The sequence below is a fragment of the Agelaius tricolor genome, unplaced genomic scaffold (genome assembly GCF_023055355.1).
Source record: "Agelaius tricolor isolate 1412-34295 unplaced genomic scaffold, bAgeTri1.0.p SCAF_31, whole genome shotgun sequence".
NCBI lineage: Eukaryota > Metazoa > Chordata > Aves > Passeriformes > Icteridae > Agelaius > Agelaius tricolor.
The window spans coordinates 1,952,870-1,976,465 of record NW_027269291.1 but is presented as its reverse complement, the minus strand read 5'-3'; the positions used below and the strand labels follow the sequence as shown (position 1 = coordinate 1,976,465).

The following is a 23,596-nucleotide window of genomic DNA, read 5'->3' as shown; positions in this document are numbered from 1 at the left end:
CTGCCGCGGCGCAGTTGCCGGACGTGCGTGGCCGCGGTGCGCGCGCGCGCGCCCGGTTGTGTTTATTGTTGTTGTTCCGCGACCCTTCTGACTCCGCCTCCCGACCAATCACGGCGGAGGTATGAATGAGTGACAGGTAGCTCCGCCAATATCCGCGTGCAGCGGGTGCGGGGCGGGCCGCCCTCGGGCCGCCATGTTGTGCCTATCGGGAGGGCTGGCGCCGCCAGCCCCGGCCCCGCGGGAGCGCGCGATGGAGCCGCGGGTCACCCTGCGCGTCACCTGCCGCGGCGACACCCGCTCCTTCCTCGTGTCCGACCCGGCGCACACGACGTGGGCCGATGTGGAGGCCATGGTGAGCGCGGGCTGGCCGCGGGAGGCGGGGCGGGGGGGCCGCAGCCGCCGGCAGCCGGCCCGGCGAGGCGCTGACCGGACCGGCGCGGCTTTGAGGGCCCAGCGACTCTGACCGCGCTTTCCGAAGCGGTGTCCTTCATTTCACAGGCTGTTAGAAGTGCTGGTTCATAGGAATGCGGTCTTGATTTTTATTTTTGCCTAAATAGCGTAGTTCACTCCTGCTATGTGCTTAGATTGGCATGCACGGCCTGGTTTTCGAAAAAGATTCTCAAGGGCTCTTTTTTTTTCTGTTTGAGCAGCTGGTATTAGCTGTGCTCTTTGCCCTTTTCCAGAGGTTTGGCTCTATCCTTCTGTAAAGCACATTCTATTATTTCCTATCCTTATTGAAGTATTTATAGTGAAGCAACACCCGTCTGTGCTTTTCTACAGATTTGTCTGTGCTCTCTGGGATCCTGAGTCACGAATAGATTTTAGTTTGGTCCCTTGGTTCCCGGAGCTTTGTGTGAGGTGGTTTGGGTAGAACCGGCTCTGACTGGGCCGTACCTGCGTGGGCAGCTCTGTGTATCCTGCTCTTGGTACGGCTCAGAGTTTGTTTGGCTGCTTGTTTTCAAGGCAATTCAGTGACAATTCTTGTATTGGCTTAGTGTGAAATTGTTGTGAGGACTCCCTTGGCTATGATGAAACTAACATTATTATTATTATTACTATTATTATTGTTATTAATGAATTCTGTAGCAGCTGTGTCGTAGTTAAGACTGAGACAACACACTCCATTTTCAGAAGGCTTCAAACTCTTTTTATTATAGCCTGCATGCTTTTTATACATTCTTACAAAGCTCATAAGTTTACACTTTACTCATTGGTTACCAGAGACAAACAAAGTGCTCATTGGAATAGACAGTTCAGGTTTCTCTTATTTATCCTTCTTTCTTTCTTGGTTTCTGTGTCAATGACCTTGGTAGAAAATTCTTTCAGGGGTAAACAGGGATCCTCTTCTCTAACTCCTCACTGGCTCACAGAAGTTGCTGTAAAACCTCTTCCACACAACTGTATTGGTTTTTTTAGCTTGCTTTCAAAGATCCATCTGAAGAGATCTTGTTGCTGTGTTATTTTCTCTTTTTCATCTCCTTTTCTGACCAGTATATTCCAGTACACACGCAGGACTGGTTTTATTTTATGAATTGCTCAAGTTCAAAGTTTGAGCTGCATCCCCTTCCCTTGCTGTATTTCAGTCCTCTGAAAGAGGCACTGGTTCAATCTTAAAATACTTAATGCAAGTAGAGCTGCAGGAATGTCTGAGCTGGTCAGAGCCCTGCTTGCATCAAAGCTGGAAGCAGATTACAGTGTAAGCACTGTGCTGCCCTTAATCTCAGGTATTCTGAGAGCCAGGGTGTGTTTGTTCAAGGTGTGGTGTTCTATTACAGTGTTTCCCTGAGGTACAGCCAGGGGTTGTCTCTGTTGTGGGAATTATTGTTCCAAGGGAGTTAAACTTGTGTCTTTGTTATGTTTTGGTCTTTTATTCAATGTGGTTGGTGTTTATAAGGGATAAACTTAGGAATTTACAAACTTGTGAGCTCCTGTTCTGCCCTGTGGTTCCAGACCATGGATGTACAGAGCACAGCGTCTTCCTGACAAAACAAGTTGGGTCTGCCACTGCACTCCCAGAATTTGGGATGTGCTGCTGGAACAGCCTGCCTGGAGCATGTTCAGAATGTGTCCGTGTGTCCCTGTGCTCCAGTGTCCGTGTGGGGCTGTGTCCCTGTGTCCAGGTGTCCCCGTACTCCAGTGGGGCAGTGTCCGTGTGTCCCAGTGTCCGTGTGTCCCAGTGTCCGTGTGTCCCTGTGCTCAGTGGGGCAGTGTCCGTGTGTCCCAGTGTCCGTGTGTCCCTGTGCTCAGTGGGGCTGTGTCCGTGTGTCCCCGTGCTCCAGTGGGGCTGTGTCCCTGTGTCCGTGTGTCCCTGTGCTTCAGTGTCTGTGTGTCCGCGTGTCCCTGTGCTCCAGGGGGGCTGTGTCCGTGTGTCCCTCTGTCCATGTGTCCCTGTGCTCCAGTGGGGCTGTGTCCGTGTGTCCCTGTGTCCGTGTGTCCCTGTGCTCCAGTGGGGCTGTGTCCGTGTGTCCCTGTGTCTGTATGTCCCTGTGCTCTAGTGGGGCTGTGTCCCTGTGTCCGTGTGTCCCTGTGCTTCAGTGTCTGTGTGTCCGTGTGTCCCTCTGTCCATGTGTCCCTGTGCTCCAGTGGGGCTGTGTCCGTGTGTCCCTGTGTCTGTATGTCCCTGTGCTCTAGTGGGGCTGTGTCCCTGTGTCCGTGTGTCCCTGTGCTTCAGTGTCTGTGTGTCCGTGTGTCCCTCTGTCCATGTGTCCCTGTGCTCCAGTGGGGCTGTGTCCCTGTGCTCCAATGGGGCTGCGTCTGTGTGTCCCTGTGCTTCAGTGTCTGTGTGTCCGTGTGTCCCTGTGCTCCAGGGGGGGCTGTGTCCGTGTGTCTCTCTGTCCATGTGTCCCTGTGCTCCAGTGGGGCTGTGTCCGTGTGTCCCCATGTCCGTGTGTCCCCGTCACTCCCCAGGCAGCCCCTCTTGCCCGAGGCTGTTGTTGCTCTCTTAGCTCTGGCCTCGCAGGACGTGTGTCAGTTGTTTCTGAGAGTTTCTGTTGGGAAAGCTCCGGTTTTTGTAGGAACCTGGTCCAAACATGAACTGTTGTTCCTATTCCCATATCTTTGCCTGAGAGCCCCTTAATTTAAGAATTGTGATAATTCAGGAGAAGGGAGTTTCCATTTTCCATTTCAAGAGAGGCTCCTGCCTTCCTTAGCAGACACCTGTCTGTCCAAACCAAGACAGAAAAATGTGATTTTTGTAGGAACCTGGTACAAAAACATAGAGGAGCCTCAAAGACTCAGCATATGGAAACAGCTGCTTTCATTTTATGGTTCATTTGGTGCTGCTCATGCTGCCTTCCTAATGTAAAATGCAAAATATCTGCTCAGCTTTATTCTGTGAGTCTTCATAGGCTGAGAAAAGGCTGAACACCTTGGTGAGCTGTCTCCCAGGTGCTTTCTAAAAAGAGTTTTAGGGATTGTTTGTCTTTTATCTTCATGTTTTGCAGTGTTTACCATGACTGAGTTTGTTAACCCTGAGCTTGTCCTCTTAGAATGGGGAGGTTTTGATTATTTATTTTGGAGTAAACATTAACCTGGCAAGGTGCAAGAGGAAAAAGATGTGTTTACTAACTTTCCCTACTGAAAAGAATAAAGCTTGGAGGGAAGGCACTGGGAAGAGTTCAGCTCCAGAGGAATGGATTTGGTAAAACAGTGTCTGCTTCCACTGAGAAACTGAAGGGAGGGATAGAAGGGTTTTAATGTTATTCCTAATTAATAATCATTTTAATAATCATGATTAACTGAGGTCCTGCCTCACTATGGTTTTGTGTTCGTTCTTTTTCTTACAGGTTAAAGTTTCATTTGACCTGGACAACATTCAGATCAAGTACATTGATGAGGACAATGATGAGGTAAAATCCCTGCCACCCCACACTCCCAGTAAATCAGCTGAAGAATGGCTGCTGCAGAAATGACTTTGTGCCTCCTGATGGTTGGCACTGGGTCCTTCAGGAGAGTCTTTTATGCAGATCAGGGTGGGGGAATGTTTGCCCCTTTCATAAGAAAATAGCTGATAGTCCTGTGGTTTTACTCTTAATGCAGCATTCATATTTTAAACTGCTTTTTTTTAGAAGCTCCTGCCTTTCTTTTTCCCACCCTGTTGAAACACCCAGTGGTTCTGTGTGCTCTGAGGGAGGAATGTTTCCATTGAGGAACTTATTTATTTTTAATCTTTTTTATTTTTCTATTTTTTATGAGGTAGTTGTGGTGGTGTTCACAGGGGTCCCAGGACGAGGGAAGAGATGAGAATCTTGACTCCATGTTTCAGAAGGCTGATTAATTATCTTATGATATATTAAAAGAAAATGATAGATTAGAAGTATACTAAAGAATAGAAGAAAGGATTTCATCAGAAGGCTTGAAAGGAAAGGAATGATAATAAAATCTTGTGACTGCTCACAGCCTTGACACAGGTGGCTGTCATTGGTCACCATGTAAAAACAATTTCACATGCTGGGTAAACAATTCCCCAAATCACAAACATGGAGAAACTGAAGCTTCCCAGCTTCCCAGAAGAAAAGACCCTAATGAAAGGATTTTTCAGAAAATACATCTGTGCCAGGTAGTTGTAACTATTTTTGTTTGCAGCTGTGGTAAGGCCCTGTCTCCACACTCCTTCCTCTGGAAAATGCAGTCCCCTGTCATTAGCACAGGTTGGCTTCAGTGATCTGCTGTTCTCAAATCCTCTGCTTGCTTTATGCAATTGCTGTAATCTCCAAGCAGATTACTGACTCAGAAAACAAATTGGTTACTTCTAGTTGTCCTTGTTGAGTAACTTCCTGCTTGGCACAGTCTCACCCTCTCATATTGTTTTTGTTTATCTAGAGATTCAGAGGGGAATGTAACTCTCACACAGAATGACCTTTTGCAAACACAGTGTTCCACTGCTGGGATTATGGCTCTCCTAAATGAGATATGGGTTCTTGTTCTTACTATTTTTCCCTAATGGGAAATGTCAAGAAGCTTCCAATAACCTTTCAGAGAATGATTCTTCCCTTATTTTCCAGCCTGTATAATATGTAAATATAAATATTTATTTACACAGACAATATTTATATTTCTATTTACACAATAATATTTATAAATATTATTTCACAGATTAATCTATGAAAGCTTTTTTCTGAAATACTGAGCAAACATTGTTTAGAATCCTGTGATGCTGTGGGGGTTAAATAGCTTCCTGTCAGTGCCTTCTATGTGCACCATTGAGAATTAATTTTCTGTAGAAGAATGGGCTTATGAAACACTTAATTGATCTTTTGAAGCACTTAACTGGGCATTTAAAGCAAGTGGGGCCGAGCTCTGGAGCTGTGCAGTGAGCCCAGGGGCACAGGCAGTGCCTTTTGGGGAGAGCAGCTTGTCCTGGCCATCAGCAGTGCCAGAGCTGCCCCCTGTGCCAAGCAGGAACAAACATGGGCAGCACCACAGCTTTGGGGATGATTAAACATGGCCACAACACACAGCTAAAGGGCTGCTGCTTTAGCAGCTGGCAGTGAAAGCATGGTTATTCTGAAGGGGTTCATTTGAAGAGGACTGCAAAGATGTGTCTGTGCCCCTTGCTCACTGGTGCTTCTCTTTGCAGGTCTCTGTGAACAGCAAAGGTGAGCTGCTGCTTTGCTGAGGTGGAATCAAGATTAGAGACCCCAACTGTTGCTTGTGTTTTTTGAAGATGCACCATCAAGAATGATTGCTTTTGGATTTTTGTGTTTTATATATGATTTGGCATCAGATTCTTGCTGAAGGAAAGAATTCTTGATCCGTAGGAACAAATTGGAAGTGACTAAATGAGTGGAATGTTGTGGCTCTTGGCTGTGGAAATGTGTGCTTGTTGCTGTATGTACAAATCCTTGCACTAATTTAATTAGGCTTTTAATTTAAGAGAATTTACAGAAGGTAGGGGAGGCCCCCAATGTCATGTAAAGGTTTCTAAATACTGTGTGATAAACTTACATCTGTTGTGTGAGATAGGGGCCATTCACTCTTCTTTCTATTTTTCTTTAGAGGAGTATGAAGAAGCTCTGAAGGTAAATGTGCTCTTTGACTTTTTTCAATGTATTCATCCTTCTGTAATTAAAACTGGTGCAGCTGAGAAAAAAAGTGGCATTTCCTGGCCCAGGAAATCAGAATAGTTCTTCAAAGCTGTTTTCTAGCTTGAATGTCTTAATACATTTTTTTTTCTATCCTGGTTGGTCTTTGTTTTTATAGATTAGTTGAATAGGAGTTGGATTCAGGACCCTGAGCAGCAGTGGGTGAAGGGATTGGCTTTGGCAAAGCCTTCAACAGTAACCCCATATTTGGAAATATTGGGCTTTAGTGAAACCCTTCAGCAATCTTGCCACAGAGACTCTGCTGCAGAGCAGATCATTAAAACTTGGTAGAGTCAATGCTTAGTTACTTTATAAGCACTTGGACAAAATAAGAATTGCATTTGTTTGCATTCCTGTTTTACATTATTAAGTCTTTCACAACTTTTTACTCGTGGTTTGAATTTCAAATCTGGTAATTTCAAAATAAATTTCTGGACAGAATTTATTGATTACTGGCTCCTAGGAACACTTTATTGTAGGCTGAGAAATTCCAGCAGAATATTTGCATGCTTATCCTTTGGCTTTTTATGAACTTTTTAATAAGTATATTAATAACCTTTCAGAAGTAGAATATCAGCTTGACTCTACCTTGGCATCTCTCTCAGTTTTTCTTTTTGTCTGTCAGTCTTTCCCCACCCTTTTGCCAAACTCTCCAATGTAGTGTAATACTGTAGATTACACTACAATGTAGTGTAATCTGTTTTTACAGATTCTGTATGCTGATTGTAAGTGGAAACCATGGTGTGTGTGTGTGTTGTGTTTATTTAGATTGCAGTAAAACAGGGAAATCACCTTCAGATGAATGCCTATGAAAAGAACTCTTCTCATGCTTTGCAACTACATGAAAAAGATGTGACAGAAAAGCTGGTGCTTCTTAAAGATGAGAAGAAACCACTTTTGCATCATTCCATGCTAGCTCAGGGGTTAGAGGAAGAACTGAAAAATGACAAGGAGCTGACCATGCAGGTAAGAAGCTGAGCTGCATTAAAACAAAGAATTAATAAATGTAAATCACTTTGTAGACTGATTGTCCTCTTTAGCCTTATATAAAAACTGAGTCCAGAAGTTGGTCTCTGTTTCAGTTCCCTGCACCTGCTGAAGCTCACCAAATAGTTTGAGTGTTTTCAAGAGGATAATTTGATGCTATCTTTAGAAATGCCAGTGCTTTCATGTTGACCATTCTCAAGTATTCTGATAAACAGAGCAGTTCAGCTCCTGAAGCCCTCATTGCCATCTGGGAACTTCTGCCTGACTTGATTTCTTTGGTGTGTAATTACACTCAAATGCTAATGAGGCAGAAATGGTTCAGGAAAATGTCAGTGGCTACTTAAATATTTTTCTATAAAGACACTTAAAAGCTATTTCAGCAGTTACCTTGCTGTGTTGAGTTTTGTTTTTGTTTTTAACTTTGCATACTTTTTTTTTGGTTTTGTTTTGGTTTATTTTTTTCCCCAGCAAAAGTTAAATCAGACCAGAGCAGAAAGCACAAATGAAAATCCTCCAGAATGGTTTACTAGCTACTTGGAAACAGTAAGTGAATTGTCTTGCAAGTTTTTATATCCTGAAGTTTTATTGTTGTTGGAAGAGATCTTTGTGATGCCTGACATCTGAACACTCTTGCCATCAGCATTTGTGACCAGGATCTTAATGAGAACTGGATGTTTAACTGTGTCTACAAGGGATCCCTTAAAAAACCCCAAAACCATAAACTTGATCCATGCCACTTGTGCAGAGTGGAATGTTTAGTTTGTGCATTTGATTTAGTTTGAGAGTAGTTTCAAGTAGCTCCCATAACAAACAGAATCCTTGTGGCACATGGGAATTCCAGACCACTCATTGTGGGGAGAGCATGGGGAGTGTTGCTGTTGTAGGCTCTTGCTTGCCCAGTTTTGGAGATGAGTTTCCTTCCCTTCATGCAGGCTTATGGAAGAAAAACAATATTGTAAGCACAATATTAATAAAGAAAAAACATTATTAATAAATAAAAAATAAAACAATATTGTAAGCACAATAAAAAAATCACAGTTTAAAAGTATGTGATTTTTAATTTGCCTTGGTATTTACTAAAATAAAAGTCCTCTCTCAGGAATGTGGTATTTGTTTATGTATTTTATATATTATCATATTATAGATGTTATATATCATATATATGATAATATGATATAATATTGTGTGATATATATAATATGATAACATTATAATAATATAAAATTATAATAATGTTACCATATATGTTGTATGTATTATATATTATCATAATTTTATGCAGAGTGTGCTGGGGGTAGGGGAAATGATTCTGAAGTAGTCTGTGGCTACTGACAGATTGGGAGGCTTGGGACAATGTAACTCAGCATTTCAAACTTCAGAGGTGGCTCTCATTCACCACTGCTTTCATTTCTTTCCAGTTCAGGGAACAAGTAGTTAAGGAGACTGTTGAGAGGCTGGAGCAGAAGCTGTATGAGAAGCTTGTTCCTTGCAGCCAGCCTGCAGATTTTTGTGAGAGCTCATTTCCAGCAGCACCTGCACCTTCAGAGAGCCCCGTGGGGAGCAGCAGCAGCAGCCACTGGGACTGGCTCATGTCCTGCTGCAGCTGCCAGGCTCGCATCGTCGGGGTCCGCTACCAGTGCAGGTACAGGGGCTGAGAGAGAGAGAGAGAGAAACTCTCTGGGGGTGGATACTGCTGGGTTCCCAGCCTGCTGGACATTTCAGTGCTGGTACAGTGAGCTGGGAGTGTGGGGACCTGCCAGGCACAGCCTGTGAGTGAGAGAGAAACTGTGTTGGGGTTAAATACTTCTAGATTCCCAGTCTGCAGCCTGCTGGACATTTCAGTGAGCTGGAGGTATGGGGAACCTGCCAGGCACAGCCTGTGAGAGAGAGAAACTCTCTGGGGTTAGATACTGCTGGCTTCCCAATCCACAGCCTGCTGGACATTTCAGTGCTGGTACAGTGAGCTTGGAGTGTGGGGACCTGCCAGGCACAGCCTGTGAGTGAGAGAGAAACTGTGTTGGGGGTGGATACTGCTGGGTTCCCAGTCTGCAGCCTGCTGGACATTTCAGTGAGCTGGAGGTATGGGGAACCTGCCAGGCACAGCCTGTGAGTGAGAGAGAAACTCTCTGGGGTGGATACTGCTGGCTTCCCATTCTGCAGCCTGCTGGACATTTCAGTGAGCTGGGAGTGTGGGGAATGTGCCAGGCACAGCCTGTGAGTGAGAGAGAAACTCTCTGGGGGTGGATACTGCTGGGTTCCCAATCCACAGCCTGCTGGACATTTCAGTGAGCTGGGAGTATGGGGAACCTGCCAGGCACAGCCTGTGAGTGAGAGAGAAACTGTGTTGGGGTTAAATACTTCTAGATTCCCAGTCTGCAGCCTGCTGGACATTTCAGTGAGCTGGGAGTGTGGGGAACCTGCCAGGCACAGCCTGTGAGTGAGAGAGAAACTCTCTTGCGGTTAGATACTGCTGCCTGCAGCCTGCTGGACATTTCAGTGCTGGGAGGATGGGAACCTGCCAGGCACAGCCTGTGAGGGAGAGAGAAACTGTCTTGGGGTTAGATACTGCTGGCTTCTCAGTCTGCAGCCTGCTGGACATTTCAGTGAGCTGGGAGTGTGGGGAACGTGCCAGGCACAGCCTGTAAGTCAGAAACTGTCTTGGGGTTAAATACTGCTGGCTTCCCAATCCACAGCCTGCTGGACATTTCAGTGAGCTGGGAGTGTGGGGAATGTGCCAGGCACAGCCTGTAAGTGAAACTGTCTTGGGGTTAAATACTTCTAGGTTTCCAGTCCACAGCCTGCTGGACATTTCAGAATATCCACTATGTGGACTGCTGATGTTCTCTCCTGTGGTCACTAGACTTTATCTACATAAAAGCAAGATTAATGGTATCTTGAGAAAAGGTGATTGTTAAAGTGAGAGAACTCTGTAATGCTGTGTTCTCAATGAACACAGTTCAGAGAACTTCAGAGCTGTCCTCTCAATGGCTCTTTGCCTTATCTGCAGTAATAAGATGCAATAATTGTAACAGAAAAGGTTTTGTTTGTTTAACTAAACAAAAAAGCCAAACTTAGAACCACTAGTCTGTAACAGTTTTTTGTTTGGTTCTTAGTCAGTGAGACTAAGGCAGGTCATACTTTTTCTTAATGACTGCACTCTTGTCTGTCTAATAATATGAAATAGATTTTGATAAATGTCTGAAGTAAGGTGTTAAAAGTGAGTGTTTTATTTTGAATGAGGCAACTGCTGTAAAGATCAGCATTTTGGGACTAGGCAGAAGCAGTGGATGAAATGCCAACAGGAGTTCTTATTTGGATTTTTTTTTCCCTTGCTGGCAGGAGGTGACAGTCTGGTTTTTATCAGCCCTGTTCCTGGAGGAGCAATCTGCTTTGCATCCCTGAATGCTTGCTGACTTACCCACTGTATTTTCATGAGTATGGTGCTGTTTCTGGCACTGGATTTTGATAAAATGTTCTGCCCATCATAGCAAAAATTTTAATCACTTGTGCTAAAGGAAGCATCACATTTTTTCAATGTGTGTTCAGAGAAGTGGGAACTGTGGTGCAGTTTTGCCAAGAAGAGAGGTAATCATGCAGGTGTCATGGCTCCAAATATTGATCTAAAAGTGAAACATCCAGCTGCTGTCACTTGGAAACTGCTTACAGTGAAAGTTTCTCTGCAGAAATTCTCTGCCTCTTGATAACTTTGTGTTTTCTGCTTTGCAGCCTTTGTCCAGGCTACAATATCTGTGAGGAGTGTGAGGCAGGAGCGTATGCACACGATCCAAACCACGTCTTGTTAAAGCTGCGCAGGCCCATCCCCTGTGGGGCTGACAGTTCCAGCCTGGCAGAGCTGTCCCCACGCCTGCCTGCCACTCTGGAGCAAGTCAGGTAAATGCTGGCCCCTGGCAGTGCCTGGCAAGGTTGTTTTGATGGCAAGGAAACACCTGTGGTGGAGTTGGGGTTCAGCTTTTATTGTAGAGATAACAGAAAATGGAAATGGTACTCAGATTTTCTTAAAGGGCATAAGTCATAAATCTTACAGTGTTTTTAACAGCAGAGTAGAAAAGACAGACTTTTGGGGTTGTAAACTTTGGGAGCTTGCTTTTTCTTTGAGCATTCTGTGCCTGCCTTTTTTTGTTCTTTCAGAGATCATTCAAAAGAGTTCCACAAGCATTCTGAGGATGTTCTTCTAAAATCATTTTGTATCCAGTCTAGAAGCATGGGATATTTCCTGAAGGGTTCCCTTGAGGCTAAGACTGTGGTGGATAAAGATAAATTGTGATCAGTTTAATGTAATAAGGTGTGTTAATTGCTTTGCAGGCTCCAGAAACAGATGGACAAAAGATTTCTGAAGGCAGAGAAGCAAAGATTGCGAGCAGAGAAGAAACAGCGAAAAGCAGAGGTCCGAGAGCTCAAAAAGCAGCTAAAATTGCACAGGAAAATTCATCTGTGGAACTCTATCCATGTGTTGGAAACAAATGGCTCACCTGCTCTGAAATCTGAGAGTGTCCAGCCTAATACCTTCCTGTAAGGCTTGTTGTTAACTGAGCATCTGGCAGTTGTGCTGTCTGAGCTTTTGTTATGAGACTGAGTTAAAGTAACTGGAGGAAGGTTAGGGAATTGCTCATTTGAAGGGTGATTTGTCATTTGACTGGGTGAAAATTTTGTCCAAATGCCATTTGCAAGGTAGAGTGTTTTTAATTGAGAGGAGAGTAGGAGAAAGGGAAAAAAAAAAGTGGCTGATGGTTATTACCAGAAATGTAGTGATTTATGTAGATTGAGGAGGAAGGGGAGTGCCTAGGGTTATACATACACATACATGCTCATACATTAAATTAATATTTACTGCCAGTTTAGAAACAGTCTGTATCTTCCTGCTCTATTAAGTTTGTCTGCAGAAAGTCAAGTACATTCTGTATATTTATGTTCACTGCTATTTCTTTTTTTTTTTTAATGTGCTCTTAAGCTGAGGTTCATGAGACAGCAGCCTTTGCAGGCAGCTGCTCTGCATTTCCCACTCCCTTTGAGTTTATGACTGTGCAGTGTAAAACTTGTACAGTTTGTTTCTGTCATTCATCCCTTCCATTTAGGGCATTGAAAAGCCAAATTAACATCAATCAGCAGCTGAACTTCAGTTTTGGTGTATTTTTTTTTTTCTGTTTCCTCTCTCCAATCCCAGGAATCCTAATCAACCCTTCCAAGCAATTGTCCCAACACTTAGTGCAGTATTTGTGGATGAGAATTTGCCTGATGGGACCCACTTGAAACCAGGAACAAAGTTTATCAAACACTGGCGAATGAAAAATACTGGCAATGTGGAGTGGAGCTCAGACACCAAGGTATCTTGCCTTTGCTCTTCCTTCTACACACTGAAATCACTCTGGGAGATAACATTTGCAGGTGCATTCTCTGTTAGGACCTGTTGAAGATTTCCTTTGGCCTGTTGAATTCAGCTGGGAATTTTGGGGCAATAAGCCGTGTAGGTACTCTTTACAAAAGTGTAGGCTTTGGGAAGGAAGGGATTGAGCTCCATCACTGAATATTTGTGTTTCCCATCAATAGTGTATCCCCCATGTTACAGAGGTGCAGTTTGACCCATTTACAGCTGTCTTGATATCTTTGTGTCGATATCTATCTTTGTGTCGATATCTATCTTTGTGTTGGTATCATCTTTGTGTTGGTATCATCTTTGTGTTGGTATCATCTTTGTGTTGGTATCATCTTTGTGTTGATATCTATCTTTGTGTTGATACCATCTTTGTGTTGATACCATCTTTGTGTTGATACCATCTTTGTGTTGATACCATCTTTGTGTTGATACCATCTTCGTGTTGATATCATCTTTGTGTTGGTATCTATCTTTGTGTTGGTATCTATCTTTGTGTTGGTATCTATCTTTGTGTTGGTATCTATCTTTGTGTTGGTATCTATCTTTGTGTTGATATCATCTTTGTGTTGATATCTATCTTTGTGTTGATATCTATCTTTGTGTTGATATCTATCTTTGTGTTGATATCTATCTTTGTGTTGATATCATCTTTGTGTTGATATCATCTTTGTGTTGATAGTGATTAGTGTGGGGATGTGCACTAGCAGCCTGCCTGCTCCATGCCTGCACCCACAAGGCCTTTCAGCAGAGGAGCTATGCAGAGGAACTGCCCACACTTTGCAGAGAAGCTTGAGAAGTTAACTTTTGGCTTTTTCTGTTGTATGTTTCAGTTGAAACTTATGTGGGGTAACCTGACCTTGGCATCTGCTGAGAAAAAAGATGTGATAGTGCCATCCCTCCCATCTGGACAAGTAGGAACTGTTTCAGTTGAGTTTGTAGCTCCCAACATCGAAGGAACTTACACTTCTCACTGGAGGCTGTCACACAGAGGGGAGCAGTTTGGCCCAAGGATCTGGTGCAGTATTGTTGTGGATCCCTCTCCAGCTGCTGACTGTGTAGAAGGTGATTGGAAGGGTTCTGACTCCTGTCACAAGAGTAAAGCTTCCAGAGGCAAACAGGCAAGTCACTCACCTGGTATTTGGGGCAGCTCAGAATTGCCTAGGAGAAGGAGCACTGTGTATTATTTGGCATAGTATTCCTAACTGACTATTCAAGGGGATTCTTTTCGTTTTTTTGCTTTTTTAATAGGAAAGAAATACAACATATATTGCATTTATAAGTTGTAAAGTAGTTGTTCTTTTTGACAGGCAAGACATCATCTATCAGTCTGTGGCAGCTATTTGTCTGCTGCTTTGATTGAACTGAAACACTGCAGCATTTCTCTCTGTTAGGTCTTGGCCTTTTGGCTCTGTAATGAGTTGATTTAAATTTCTTTCAAATTACTTGTGTGTTTACACAAAACTCAGACTTTAGATTTCATGTGATGTTTTATTTACTGTGGCTAAGGGGCTCCTGTTTTTTTGTTTTGTTTTTGCAGGATGCTTCCTTAGAGACAGGTGCTCAACTGATAGGGGAAATTGCAGAGCAGGCTGAAATATCTCTGCCAACTGTTCCTTTAAAGATCAAAAATCTGCCAAGTGAGAGAGAATTTTATATCCCATCTGTTGATCTCCTCACTGCACAGGTAAAGTGCTGAAATTCAGGTGGATATAAAGCAAACACCTTGGGTTTGATGTCCAGGGAGGTAGACATCTGCAAGAAGAAAACTTCTGAGCTCTAAAAATGGCCTCTCTATTTTCAGAATGAGTATATTGCATTTTATATAGCAGAGCTGTTTTCTCAAACTGGTACTAGGCACTGTCATTATGTGGAAGGTGTGTGTAGGACAGATTAAGACCCTCAAAAGAGAATCAGCATTGAGTCTTTCTCTGGCCCTAATAAGGGAGTTCTGAGCATTTTACATAGTGATGTAAATATATGTTGTGGGAAAACTGCCCCCTGAGATTGTCTTGAGGAGCAAAGTGTTATTTGTACCTCAGTGGCATCTGTGCTGCCAAGTACAGATATGATTCACTTTCAGACTTTGCTCATGGAAACTCTGTGTGTTTTTCCTGTAGGATTTGCTGTCCTTTGAGCTGTTGGACATTAATATTGTGCAGGAATTGGAGCGAGTGCCACACAATACTCCTGTTGGTAAGGCTCCTGTGCTCTGGCTCTCCTTTGTGTATAGCTTGGCTTCTTTTCACCTTCATATCCCCAAGAACATAACATTCCAGATGTTGAGGAATGCTGCCATTTTCTTTGCACAGCCAGTGGCAGAGTTAAGCAAAGCTAGTTGTTTATTCCACCAGATTATCTTTCAAAATAACTAAATTTCTTCAGTCTTTAAAAGTCCCTTAAAAAGAATCACTTTTAAAAATGTTACCTGATGGAGGCTCCTTCTCCTTTAGTGCCAATTCTCTTTGCTCCCTGTGTTTTCCAGACATGACTCCATGCATGTCCCCTTTGCCACGTGACAGCCCCTTGCTGGAGAAACCTGGCTTAGGTCAGATAGAGGAGGAGAACGAGGGGAGTGGATTTAAACTAGTGCCTGGTAAGCAGCAGTCCTGAGGAGCTTGGGGGTGAAGGGAGGATGTTGTCACTTCTCTGGAGTCAGCAAAGCTGGTGTCTGAAAGGAATTCTAATTACTGTCTTCCTCTTCTTTGGAAAAAAATAAAATTACAAGTTGTTTGGAGTCTGACACTGCTTTAGTGATTATAGAGGTTGGAGCATAATGTATACATAGATTGGAAATAGAAATCATAGAACTCATAGAATCACAGAATGGGTTGGGTTGGAAGGGACCTTAAAGATTGTTCAGTTCCACCCCCCTGCCATGAGCTGGGACAGATTCCCCTCTCCCAGGCTGGTCCAAGCCCTGTCCAGCCTGGCCTTGGACACTTGCAGGGATCCAGGGGCAGCCCCAGCTGCTCTGGGTAACCTGTGCCAGGGCCTCACCACCGTCAAAAGGAAGAATTTCTGCCTAATATCTGATGTAAATGTACCCTCCTCCATGTTAAAGTCATTCCCTGCTGTCCTATTGCTGCATGCCCTTGTATAAAATCCTTTCAAGTGCTTCTTTTGATTTGTCTGACCACTAGAACTGTTGGGAGAATTAACAATCTACCCTTGATAGACTAGGTTATACTCCAAACCCTCCAGGTGTGCTCCCCATACTTCTCAGTCACTTCTGTGTTCAACTTGAGCTGAATTCAGAAGTCCTTCAAGTTTTAGAAATAACACACAGAATCAATATTAGCTGTGGCTAGTCTAAAAAATTCTTCTTACAGTTACATTTCTTTGCTGTGGTGGTAAAATCTGTTCTGTTTCCCTTTCCAAGGAATGGCAGAAGCCTGCCTTTCTGTGGACTCTTCTGTGCTGAAGGTGAAAGCTGAACATGCATTGAACCAGGAGGAAGGGGAAGAAGATATGAGTGGGACTCAGTTTGTCTGTGAAACTGTAATTAGATCTCTGACCCTGGATGCTGCACCTGACCACAAGCCCCCACAAAAAAACCCCAAAATCCTCCAGAGTAAGTTCTGTCATTAGCTGCCTTCTCTGGTTTGACTTGTTTGCAGTCAGACATGAGACACAGATTGCTCATCTCAGGTGGTTGATACCATTTAATTGTTTTTCCTGATTGCTTTTATTAGACTCTTTACACACACTGCAAGACACCTTCAGCTGCAATACAATAACTGAAGAATCTCCTGTGATAAATAGAAATTCCACTTCCAAAAAGGAAGCCAAGATTCATCAGTCAGAACCAGTGACAGAAAATTCATGTGGTGAGTAAAATGGGCTTGAATAAGATAAGGCTGTAAAAAAGTCATGTGTAAGAAGACCTGACACTGTTCTAGGAAATGGATCTTCATTAGATGAGAATTGGTAGATTGTCCCAGCTGTGAGAATCATTACATCAGAAAATTGGTGTCAGTGCTTTAATAAGCAGCTAGTTGAATAAACTAGTTTAATAAGCAGCTGGTTTAATAAACTAGCTTTAATGAGCAGCTAGTTCAACAGCTGCTTTTTAAAGAAGTGAAATTGAGACCAAAAGGTTCCAGTTGGGTATTCAAATAAGTGCTCATACATTATGCATGACTGGTGCCTCCATATTTTGTACACATAGCTTGCAATGTTTCTGACCTGTTTCTAATGTGTGTAACTTAGGAGCTGAAAACTACAGTTTAATTTCTCTATTTAGCTCTTAACTCCAGTTTTCACTGTAAGCATTAATACCAGCAGGGCATTTGCAAAGGCTTAACATTAAGATCTGTTACTCTTTCACACTGCACCCTCCCCACAACAGGGAAAATTACACCATGGATGGCAGCAGCTGAGGTTTACAGTTATTTCTAAATACTTTTTTCTTACAGCTGGCACAGTTCTGTCTCTGCTGTTGTCCATACAAATGGACAATGGTTAATACCTCACTTTTTTTCCTCCTAGGGGACCTTCCACTGTCTGATGAGAGCACAAGCCCCCATAGTGCTGCTGGCAATGGTGATGAAGAGGAAGATGATAAAGATGATGTTCAGAGTCAGTGCTCCTCTGCTTCCTCAGAGGACTACATCATCATCCTCCCCGAGTGCTTCGACACCAGCCGGCCCTTGGGTGACTCCATGTACAGTTCAGCTCTTTCTCAGCCTGGCTTAGAAAAGACAGGAGAGCCTGAAACAGTAGCAGAGAAGGCAGAAGGGGGAAGGCAGCCACAGGTGCAGGAGGTCAGTGAGACACTGACAACTTCCCAAACACTGGCTGCAGTACCCCTAACCCCAGCAACTGTGGACAGCCCACCCCAGGCACAAAGGTATGATCTGGGGACAGCAACAAAATGGTGATGCTGGTATTGCTCTAGACTCTGCAAGGGCTAGTACTTCCCAAGCAGGAAATGTAACAAAATTCTTATCAAATGCTGAGGTAGATGTTCTTAGATCCTGCAACTTTATAGAGCCTGTCTTGGGCTCTGTGGTTTGGGGGGCCCTGTGTGTGTTTGGGGGGCCCTGTGTGTGTTTGGGGGGCCCTGTGTGTGGTTTGGGGGGCCCTGTGTTGGTTTGGGGGGCCCTGTGTGTGTGTTTGGGGGGCCCTGTGTGTGTGTTTGGGGGGCCCTGTGTGTGTGTTTGGGGGGCCCTGTGTGTGGTTTGGGGGGCCCTGTGTGTGGTTTGGGGGGCCCTGTGTGTGGTTTGGGGGGCCCTGTGTGTGTGTTTGGGGGGCCCTGTGTGTGTGTTTGGGGGGCCCTGTGTGTGTGTTTGGGGGGCCCTGTGTGTGTGTTTGGGGGGCCCTGTGTTGGTTTGGGGGGCCCTGTGTTGGTTTGGGGGGCCCTGTGTTGGTTTGGGGGGCCCTGTGTTTGTCTGGGGGGCCCTGTGTGGGTTTGGGGGGCCCTGTGTGTGTGTTTGGGGGGCCCTGTGTGTGTGTTTGGGGGGCCCTGTGTTGGTTTGGGGGGCCCTGTGTTGGTTTGGGGGGCCCTGTGTTGGTTTGGGGGGCCCTGTGTTGGTTTGGGGGCCCTGTGTTTGTCTGGGGGGCCCTGTGTATGTTTCTAACTCACTGATTTAAATGAGTGCAAGAGAGGGAGAGAAAGGGAGCATGTGAAGTTTTTTCTTTTTTCTGTTGATCATGACTTGTTTATGTGTGTATGTGTAGAATAAAAGTAGTGATGGTGATGTTTTTGACTTCTGTTCTCAGGAGCCTTTCATCTCTTCAGAATTCTACCTTCCAAGAACCAAACACAGCAGCTTCAGAGCATGTCTCTTCTGCTCCTCATGATCAGATACAAAGAGAAGGTATTGACATATTTAATGTAGGGTGCAGACTATTGCTGTCACCTGTTCCTTATGCCTAGTATTGAATTTGATGTCTCCTTTCTCTTGAGGAGAGCAGAAATCTACCAAGTAAAGATTTCAATTTTTCTCTGGGTGTTGAACTTTTGCTATATGGATGTTGCAAATAAAGAAATAATTGGTTTTGTGGATCAGTTAAGAGCATCTGTTATGGGAAATGGTCAGAGGATACTCAAAAGTACTTACAGGCATTTGGGAAATTACCTTGCTCTGGAATTGTTGAGCTGTGTATTCAAGCTGCTGTTCCAGTCACTGAGACAGCAGTTCCTCTTTAATCAGTCACATGATTCTGAAAATCTTCTGATGCTTTCACTGCAGTGAGAATCCTGGATTCTCTGCATGACTGAAATTAGAGTGTTACTGTTGTATTGAGAGACACTTTTTTCTGTTTATGTATGTGTTGCATTTCTCCAGCTTAATTGTCATTAACTGGAAATGTTGACATTTTGTCTTCCCCTTTCAGAACCCAGTGGTGAAGATAATCACGAGCCAGGATCTTCTGCATTTCTCACTAAGTTCTCAGAATACCCAAGGTAATGAAGCTGAAGCTCTGACTTCACAAACACTATTTTAGACTGAGAACACCTTAATTAGACACCCAGGAAAAAGCTCTGGCCTATAGATTTCATGTTGTCAGTAATTTGGAGAGAGGCCTCCCTTAAAGCAAACATGCTGTGTTTTCATAAGATCTTGGTTTCTACTTGGGCACAAATCAAAAGGATGCAGAACTGGCAAACCAAAGTTAATGAAGAGCTCAAGTTGAATGCTTCTAAAATTCTGTGGGGTTTTTTTTCTGGAAAATCTCAGGATTCTTAGCATGGGGATTTTACAAGCTAGCTATAAAGTAGTCCTGAAATACTGAGACTGGAGCAGTCAAAATGTTGAGTAAGAATATATATATATGTATATATATATATATGAATATAGAATATATTAGAGTGTGTGTATATATATCTCTAATATATTTATATATTAGATATATATATCTAATCTATAGATATATAATATATATAGATTCTATATAATATATTCTATATTATATAGAATCTATAGATTCTGTATCTAATATAGAATATATTAGAGTGTGTATATATATCTAATATATATCTAATATATATTAGATATATCTAGTATGTATTAGAATATATTATATCTATTATAGAATATATATATAAAATAGACTATCAAGTAACTTAAGTATTCATAGAAAACAATATATCTAGTATATCTTAGAATATATTATATATTAGAGTATAGAATATATATATGTAATAGACTATTAAGTAACTTAAGTATTCATAGAAAGCAATATATCTAGTATATATTAGAATATATTATATATTGAAGTATAGAATATATATATCTAATAGACTATCAAGTAACTTAAGTATTCATAGAAAACAATATATCTAGTGTATATTAGAATATATTATATATTAGAGTATAGAATATATATATGTAATAGACTATCAAGTAACTTAAGTATTCATAGAAAACAAATAGCAGTTACCCACCCTGAATGGATGTGTCAGTGCACAGCTTTCATGTAGCTCTGTTCTCTTTTGGATGAGAGCACTAAACTCTTTACAAAAGGTCACTTCATGGAAAGCACACACCCACAATTGAATTAGAAGGTGTCAAGAAGAAGGAATGAGCTTCTTGTACAGCTCACTTCCAAACACTGCTGATTCCTTTGGATCACAGGCTGTTGTGTCCAGCAGTCCTTGCATTTTACTGAAAAAAACCCCTGCATTTTACTGAAGCAAACCCTTGGCTTTACTGCCCCTAAAGCAGCACTGGTCTCTTCCCAGGTACCCTCAGGGCAGCAGCATTGCAGGAGAGCTCGTGAAAGGAGCTTTGTCAGTTGCTGCTTCTGCCTACAAAGCATTATTTGCTGGGCCTCCCATTATTGAACAGGTGAGTGTCTCTCTGTGCTGGCTGAGTTTCATAGAATGACACATTTCCAGGTGTGTGGTTTTAAAAGTGTACCAATGTTCTGTATTGGAGTTAATGTAAGAGTAAAATGTTGAGTTTGATGGTGTCCCTTTAAGGTTTGCTGCTCTCAGCAGACTGGGAAATCCATGCCATATGGATAAAAACATTTCTCTTGTAGCCTTTTGTAAGAGTAGTATCTCACCTTTGTAAGTGAGAAGTGGATTATAAATAAGGATTATAAATGGCTTAAATGGGGCCAGAAGAGCCTCTGTGCCTCAGTTTGATTCTAGCATAATGCAGGGCCCCCAGTTCAAATGGCAAAAAATAAATGAGCTTTTAAAATTTATCTTACTGTCTTTTGTTTTCAGCAGCCTGCAGCTGCAGAAGAGCAGACTGCCACTCTGCTGTCCAGTCTGTGTGAGATGGGCTTCTGTGACAGGCAGTTAAACTTGAGGCTGCTGAAGAAACACAACAATAACATGATTGAGGTGGTGACTGAATTGCTTCAGATCAGTAACAGAGACTGGTGCAGTAGGTGCTAAACCTGCCTGCTGGGGAGAGGAATAATCCTCATTGAGTAAACTCCAATTCAAGATTGCAAGATTAGCAGGCTGCTGCTCTCTGTTTGGAGGTTTGGCTTAAAACTTCAGCTTTTCTTTGAGCATTTGACTTCTTTTTCTTTTCACCCTCGTGGAAATGTCAAACAACTCTTGTGGCATCTCTTGAAATGGATACCAGGATTTCAGTTATTATTTAGACCTCATAGTTAAATGAGTGGTCTTTAAATCTCTAATTTCAGATCAAATCCTTTTACCAGGGAATCATGTAGAACTCAACTTTGTACCCAGGTGAGAACTTCCCATTTTATTGTGTATATACTTTTTTTTAGGCAGCTGGAATTTTTTTGTTGGCTTAATTAGCTCTGGAATAGAAACCAGTGTAAAATGCTGCTATAAAATGTAGTCCTGCTTAATTTACAAGAGATGCCTGAAACTAGGAGTTTCTTTGTTTCTTCTGAAGACTTAGTAATTGGTTTTCCAATGTGTGATAGTAAAGTGACAAATTTCAATCTTACAAATTATTCTAAGAAAAAGAAGTTGCTCGTAAAAGAAAGCCATCTTGAATTCAGACTTTTGAGAAGTCGTCTTGAATTCAGACTCATCTTGAATTCAGACTTTTGAGAAGTCTAAAAGTGGAACTGTTCAACTGATGAATACCAGTAAAGTTGTTGTTTGTTGTAGCAGAATGAAGCAGGAAAATTACCACCAGCAATTGAATCAGTAATGATAGTGCACACCAGATCTCTAACTGTAGAAGTATAACCTACATAAAATATTTTGTTAAAAATGAAGTGTAAGGCTAGGAAAGGCTTTTCTAGGAATCTTTACAGGCTCTTTGTAAAAATATAAAAAATTTGACCGTTACCTTTTTTCACTACAGTGCAAACATTTTACTCTGTTAATACCACATAAAAAAATGCAAGAATGTGTAGGGACCCAAACCTGAACTGGAGAATAAATTTTTGTAATGTTTAGGAATGGAAAGAATGCTTGAAGCAGGGATCACATAACTTTACATGAGAGTTTGAAAAATGCATTAACTTAAGCACTTTCAAATGTACAGTCTCCTCTGATGGCTTTAGCTGGTCCTGTGTTCCCATAGCCACATTTGTAGAATTCATTTTTCTGGTAAGATTTTTAGATGCCCATCTTTAATTTGGAAATCTAAGAATTCCTTTCTAAATATGCTGAGAGATTGGATGCTGAAGAATGACAAATAAATGAGCACCAGACACTGCTGTGCAGTGGGTTATGCAGAGAACTCCTCAGAGCTCAGTCCCTCAGCAGCTGACAGTGTTGCCCACATTCTTACTTTCAAATAAACATTTTTTTCCTTGCTGCAGTAAGAGACCATTGATTCTAAAATATTTTATATTGCTCCTGCTTCAAAGTAGTACCTTTGTTTTGTCACAGCATAGCTGAAGCAGTGTCAGTATTGTGCTGGCCAGGTTATCAGTAATTTTTTAAAAGACTTTAGTACCCATAGAGATAAAATAACCATTAAAATAGTCCAAGAAAACAAATGTATCATACCACTTTCCTTTTAAACCTATTTTTATAGATTGTGGAAGATATACTCTTAAATGTTTATTTTGAAATACAGTAGAAGTATTTTGCAATGTTTCCCATCTCTCTGTACACCAGTACAACTGTGTGCTGTGGACCAGGTAAAGATCCTTCTGTGACTTTCCACCTTCACTTGGATGTGGTTTTTTTGAGTATCTTCTGACTGATGCCAGCTCTGGGACAAGGAGGAGGAAGGACAGGGGTGAAATGCAGAAGCTGCTGACACTTTGAAGCATAGTGTGGTTTTATTTGCTGGGGTCTGTCAGGCCCAGCAGGACCCATGTTCACCATGTGTACCTTTGTACTTGGAATGTTCATGTGTTCTGTAAACTACAAAACTGAAGCATTTGAGGAGGAACACCTAATTGAGGATTGAAGTGGCAAGTGTGAGATGCTGTTCTCTTTAGGTTTCCTTTTTACTAGAGTTTAGATGCTGTATGCTCAGGCTTAAGATAGATATATTTCTGTTGGCTTTGTATATTTTGTTAATGGATGCATGACATAATTTATAATATATTCTATAGAGCAGATGTGATCTCTGTATCTTATTTTGGGTGAACTGGGGGGTTGGGATGGTGTCACTCTAGACCCCCACACGGCACAGAGCACCAGGACTCACTCAGAGGGCTGTTTACACTAATTTATTGAAGCAACATGTTGCTTTTATGGTTTTACAAGATGTTTACATTTACTTAACGGTGCAAGCACCAAGACTCAGATCAGAAGGCTGTACAAGGGGGCTTTTATTAAAGCACCATGGTGCCTTTATAGTTTTACAGGATCTTTACATTTGCTTAACAAACACATGCACTGCCCATTGATCATAAAAAAGAAACAAAACTCTCAATAGGTGAAAAGGAGCCACGTCATTCTGTGAGCCAACTAAAGTCATATCTTGTACCTTTCTCTCTCTTTCTTCACATTGTCGTGGTGACAGCCCTGAGAGAGATACGGGGCTTTCCTTATCTTCAGGAAGCCTTCGCTGGCTCACAGGAACAGCACAAAAATCTCTTTCCTACACACACACACTGCCCATTTGTCATAAAGAAGAAACAAACCTTTCAAGAAGTGAGAGGAGCCACGCCCCTGTAAGCCAACCGAAGCCCAGATCTTTTTGCTTACACTTTTTTCCTCTTTCTTCGCATTGTCGTGATGATAGCCTTGGTAAAGGCTCGGTGCCCAGCGCTCCCCGTCCCG

General features: G+C 42.5%; 1 protein-coding gene across 4 annotated transcripts; it reads left to right on the top strand.

Annotated features, from left to right (window-relative positions):
• The first annotated feature begins 158 nt into the window (after positions 1-158).
• On the top strand, positions 159-22,929 carry NBR1 (NBR1 autophagy cargo receptor). 4 transcript variants are annotated; one of them, XM_071451086.1, is made up of 21 exons: positions 160-352; positions 3,786-3,848; positions 5,579-5,597; positions 5,998-6,020; positions 6,852-7,049; positions 7,539-7,613; positions 8,489-8,712; positions 10,797-10,961; positions 11,394-11,600; positions 12,253-12,412; positions 13,293-13,580; positions 14,000-14,146; positions 14,580-14,655; positions 14,945-15,055; positions 15,842-16,033; positions 16,155-16,289; positions 16,951-17,311; positions 18,184-18,281; positions 18,802-18,871; positions 20,150-20,255; positions 20,645-22,929. In XM_071451086.1, the coding sequence occupies exons 1-21, from the start codon at positions 194-196 to the stop codon at positions 20,813-20,815; spliced, it is 3,048 nt and encodes a 1,015-aa protein (XP_071307187.1). In that variant the 5' UTR covers positions 160-193; the 3' UTR covers positions 20,816-22,929. The 4 variants fall into 4 exon arrangements, with proteins under 4 accessions (XP_071307188.1, XP_071307187.1, XP_071307186.1 ...); XM_071451085.1 differs by having other exon boundaries at positions 20,642-22,929; XM_071451087.1 differs by lacking the exon at positions 14,945-15,055 and having other exon boundaries at positions 159-352; positions 20,642-22,929.
• The last annotated feature ends 667 nt before the right edge of the window (positions 22,930-23,596 follow it).